Source organism: Lachnellula hyalina (genome assembly GCF_007821495.1).
Source record: "Lachnellula hyalina strain CBS 185.66 chromosome Unknown contig00034, whole genome shotgun sequence".
NCBI classification, from domain to species: Eukaryota; Fungi; Ascomycota; class Leotiomycetes; order Helotiales; family Lachnaceae; genus Lachnellula; species Lachnellula hyalina.
The window spans coordinates 77281-82609 of NW_022157148.1; the positions used below are offsets into that span (position 1 = coordinate 77281).

Below are 5329 nucleotides of genomic sequence, written 5' to 3' on the forward strand. Positions count from 1 at the left end.
TTAAGCAACGGTATTTGTAGCTTCCGCCTCACGCTTCTCGCGCTTATGTAAATGCATACCCGTCCCGATATCCACCGCGTCCACATTTCCGAAATCCTTCTCGTCGCCATGACCATGATGCACAACACCCGTGCTCTCCACATCACTCGATACCCCGCCATCTATGACATCATGCCCGTATGTGGTTTCCGTGACAGAGGCCTCGGGACTGGGGAAGATGTAGCTGAGAGATACGTAGACGACGATACTAGTCACGAAGCCAAAGAGCCAATCAAAAGTATACAGATGCTGTGCGCCCTTGCTGATATGCACTGGATTCGGTTTTGTGGGATCAGATGGCGCGCCGATGGAATAGCCGAGGCCTGGGAGGTTGGGCGAGACGGCGATGAGGAGCGCGAGGAGCGCGCGCCAGTTGATGCCGTTCCAATACCGGTAGCGGCCGTCTGGGTTGTAGAGGGCGGGGACATCAATATGTTGTTTCTTGACGAGCCAGTAATCGCTCGCCATGATTCCGGCAATTGGCGCCAGGAACACGGCATACCCCCCCATGAATGCGAGAAAGGTGGACGCGGAGTTAATGATTTTCCACGGCACGATGACCCATCCTCCAACGATTGCGGCGATAATACAGCCGCGCTCGATATTAACGTAGCGAGGAAAGAGGACAGTGAGATCGTTGGCGGCGGAGATGGAGTTCGCCGTGATGTTGGTGCCTACCTGTGCGACGTACCAGGAAAAGGCACAAAAGAAGGCGGCAGCTCTTCCTCCATGGCCCATATCCAGCCACTTTGCGATGATTTCCACGGGGTTCCAGATCAGCTCTCCGTAGATGACTCCAGTAGCAGAGGTAGTCACAATACCGATAACGGCACAGATGGTGAAAATGATTGGGAGAAAAGGCAATTGGATGAATTGGCCCTTGCTGGAGCGAGCATATCTCGAGAAATCGGGGATATTGCAAGCGAGCGTAGCCCATGATCCTGTTACGGATGACATCGAGGATAAGAAGAGATAGGCCTTCTGACTTCCACTGACGGTAGCTTTGAGAGCAAATATATTTCCAGAACCGCCTGCCTTGTGGACACACCAGCCCATTGTCGCGAGGGCTGCAACGGGCGCCGCCACAAGCTTAACGAGAAACAAGTATCGGAGCTTGGTTGGTGGGATGAGAAGGAGGGGAAGTTGAATAATCCAGAATAGGAAATAACTACCTGAATCAGCTCAAGCTCAGCATAAAATAATAAATACTTTAACGTACCTGATCATTCCCTGCGTGGTAATTCCTTGACCTGATGGGATATGGTTCTGAACATTGGCATACGAGGGCCAAATCGCCGTAAGCATGACAGTTATGCAAATAGCACTAGATCGGGAGTTAGTTATTTCCTCTTCAAGAGTGTTTTGAGAGCGGGCCTTTGCATTCATGTGACTTGGTGCAGATGACGTAGGCGAAGAAGGCATAACCTCTTCGTCCTGCAATACACGATAGCTTCTGCACAATGAATGAAACAACCAGAACCAATATCAAGTCTCACTAGCTAGTGAGAAGTGACCACCCCCTGTGATACCAACAGAAGAAGAGCAAGTTCCCTTTTTAGGAAGTATGTAAAGAGTAGTTGGAGTACATGAGACGAAACATGATAGAAGGGGGTAGCGTAAAATCAAATATCCTTACCCATTGGCACCTTGGATACCCAACCAGAACATAGCAAGAACCGAGCGAGATACGATACAGAAATAAGCCAGATAGTATCCGAAGGAAGATCGAATGGCGACGGAGAAAGGGATGTGTAGTTTAGCACCAATTGCTCCGTTTAGGACCATGGGAATGGCGACACAACTTGTACCGACCACAATCTTGAGCATTGTTAGACTTGATATATTTTGAAGTCGCTCTGGAAACTTACAGCAGGGATTGCCTCTCTCCAACTCAGACCAACAGCAAGAATAGCAGAGGCTGTCTCCCATGTTCCCAAGTTACTGCAGACTTTGTTAGCTTCTGGAGCTCTACGATTCCCATTTTCAAGGCTCACATGGTATCAGTAGCCCAGTAGGCCATCCAGGTCCACATTGTCCATGTCTGATTCTCCGGCTTCACTGGATCCATATCTTCATTCGTCCAAATGTGAGCCGGCGCGAGGGCCGACTTCTGCTTAGGCAATTGCCACGCCTTGATGGAAGTGCAGCGCTCCTTGAGCTGCTGCTTAGTAGGGACATAAGACATGCTCGTGATGGACTTCATGTTGAAAACGGGCTCTTTGTACGGAGTACGCTCGAGTTACATGCAGCAAAGAAGAGGAGGGGGGATGATCAAATTATACCCAGGTATCTATCTACCTAGGTAGATAGCTGGGTAAGGTAAGGGTATGAACTGATTATTAGTATTGTAGTGACAAAGGAATGGATGGGTAACAGATAAGAGAAAATGCTGCGCGTACTAGGGCCAGCTGCCCAATCGAGATAGTGGCAGGGCGCTAGCATGCTTTCCCAGTGCAACGCTCACTCTAGAACACGCACCGAATACAAGTACGGAGGTACATGTTGATACCGTACCGCACGATTAATGTGCTGTAGACGAATCAAACAGGTACTACTTATCAAGGGCCGTGGCGGCAGCGGGGGGGGGGATGGGAGGGGAGGGGAGGGGGAAGGGGAGAGGCTTGTTGGAGAAAGTTGGAGCCATTGCGCGGTCGTAGGTAGTAATAATTTACCATACTGTGATTGTGAATCTATGATTGTGGGCCATCTACCTGAATAATTAATCATTTACGGAGGTACTTCGTGGGTACTGTAAGGTAGGGACGGGGCAGGACCAGACTAGTCACGGAGTTGTGTAAAAAGCCTTACGGTAAAGACTGGGGTTTTATCTGCGGCCAAGCACAAGCGTCCGTGAGAATGATTTAATTGGTCGTCGGAACTCGCAGTCAGAAGTGCCATGTCTGTGTTTTCGGCATCCCCGCGGTTTGGGAATCTTCAACGTCAGAATGATATCGATATCGATGTCCATCCTATCCCATCCCATCCCATCCTGCAGTTATGGTTGCATCAACAGTCACCCTGGTCGGTCCTAGGTATGAAGGTACGACGTACAGCGTAAGCGTAGGTATATAGGTCGGTACTCCGTACACCATGCTGAGATAAGGTGAGACCTGACCTTAGAATTCAAGACCTTCAAAGGCATTCGCGAATAGCCTCACCCGCCCGCATATATCGTTTACGTTGCACCCAAAACAGCCATCCTTTCCCTCCCGCAAACGCCACATTCCCAATCCGCCATCTGACACGTGAGTTCGACGCCACTTCTAGAGCTCGATACTTCGTATGTCAAGCCACATAGATAACAAGATAACAAACATCAAACTCTCGATGGAATTATAGGCGGCCTCCGTGTGGCAAGTCATCGTCAGCTTTCTGTGTAGAATGAGTCGATCATAACGATATCAGCCGACCGGAGATACTTCGTTACCGAGCACAAGGAGAAAGATATATCAACCCCTACATGCAATTTTTGAAAAGTCTGACTGTCCCACTACTTTTACTCCATAAATATATACTGCGCACCACTTAATCAGATCTAATAACTATAGAGCCTTTCAAGGCCCCAACTTAGAAGTCTGAACTTAAAGTTCTATCTATCTATACTAAGTAGTAAATGTATAGTGGGGCACTCAGACTTGAGAAAAAAGCGAGTACCGTATAGTATATTACGGCCTATTCCACCTTCAAAATCGCGAAATAAACACGTGACAACGCGATGAAGGTAGTAAAAGGATACCGGGAATCTATAAAAAAGCAAGAAAAAGAAAGAATGGAAACCCCTTTAGATAATTCTATTCACTATATATAAAACCTTCTGACTTTGTTTTAATAAATCAAAAGCTTTAGATCCACATACCTCCACAGATTATCCGTATAACATATACCAGGTGTAATTATAGAGGAGGCCGCAATAAGGCTCCTAGGAGTTAAGAGCCTCTACCTGATCTAGATTCGACAACCCTTGATTTCCTCTGCCGTGCGTGAAGCAGCAGCTCATCTGCGACTCCCGAGCCGATTTAGGCCCATGCGCTGCATATTCTTTTTTCCGACGGAATGCTTATAAGGCTAGAGATGAAGCTATTCCCATCTACACACAGACCATTCAGAGCGCATAAATAACAATTTCACCTAGTTGGTATTTATTAGGAGAACACCGCGCTCTGGTCTTTATAAATACTCAAATCTTCCCTCTTCCCTCTCTCTCATCATCCACTCACTCCACTTCCACATCCTCCACATCCAAATGATTTTCACATTCCCGTCCACAGTCCACCTCCCTTCCTTCCTCCCACCACCATCGCGCATCCCCACCACCACCCACCCACCATCCAATCCATCCACCCCTACCCAAAAACCCAACATCCTATTAATAGCCCCTTCCCAACATCCCTTCCAATACCTCCATTCTCTCACCCCCTCTATACTTTTGTTGCACTTCGCAGTCCACTTTCCCGGGAAACCTAGCCCACGAGTGCTCCTTTACCCATTTCTCGACATGTGTGTTTCCTTCAAAGGTGGGCTTAGTTTTCCCGGGTGCGGCCAATGAGGAGAGGGTAGGTGGAACCCAGGTCATTCGTGCAACGAAACGCATCGGAATGTGTTGAATGTTATTGTTATTTGCTAAATTAGGACATCAGAACCCTTGACTTTCGTATCGAATTTGATGATTGATATTTACGGATTAAATTCATGGATTTAACAATTCTTACTGTTGGCATAATGGGACTATATCCCGACCTTTCTAGTCATGTGATCTTGCGTAGCTTAGTCAGCAAAGAGGCATAACCTTTTTGCGCGTCAACACCACCATGAATGCTAAGCAACATCGACCAGAACCAAGTATCAAGTCTACTACGTATAAGAAAAGTGATCACGATTCGATACCTGTGATACCAACACTTACTATAGCTATTAATTAATTGGTTATATGAGGGATAATTGCACTATACTAAAATAGGTAAAAATTATAGTTATACTTAGTATTACGTCTAAAATAGGCTTAGACTATATATATTAGACTTAGTCCGAAATATTAGTACATGAATCTAATAAGGATAAATTTATTGATTCCTGATCCATTTCGGAATTTGATGGCCTTTGGTAAAAATCAATGTCCTATGCTAGATTAGTCATCGATCGCACTGGGAGAAAGCCGCTTGAGCAGAGTATTGTAGACAATTGAGATGTTTTTGGTTTGACTTGCGTTCATTGTTATACATTGCGTGTGCTTCGCATCTTTTCGATGCGAATATGCTATGGGAATCGAGTTTAAAATTACAATTCTAAATGC

The 5329-nt window shown here is 46.5% G+C and overlaps 1 protein-coding gene across 1 annotated transcript; it reads right to left on the minus strand.

Moving 5' to 3' along the window:
• LHYA1_G003259 (putative permease) lies at positions 1-2242 on the minus strand (the record flags this gene model as incomplete). The annotated part of the gene is made up of 5 exons (XM_031148233.1): positions 1-1207; positions 1259-1363; positions 1676-1857; positions 1908-1980; positions 2034-2242. The coding sequence occupies 5 exons, from the start codon at positions 2240-2242 to the stop codon at positions 1-3; spliced, it is 1776 nt and encodes a 591-aa protein (XP_031007048.1).
• Positions 2243-5329: the final 3087 nt, after the last annotated feature.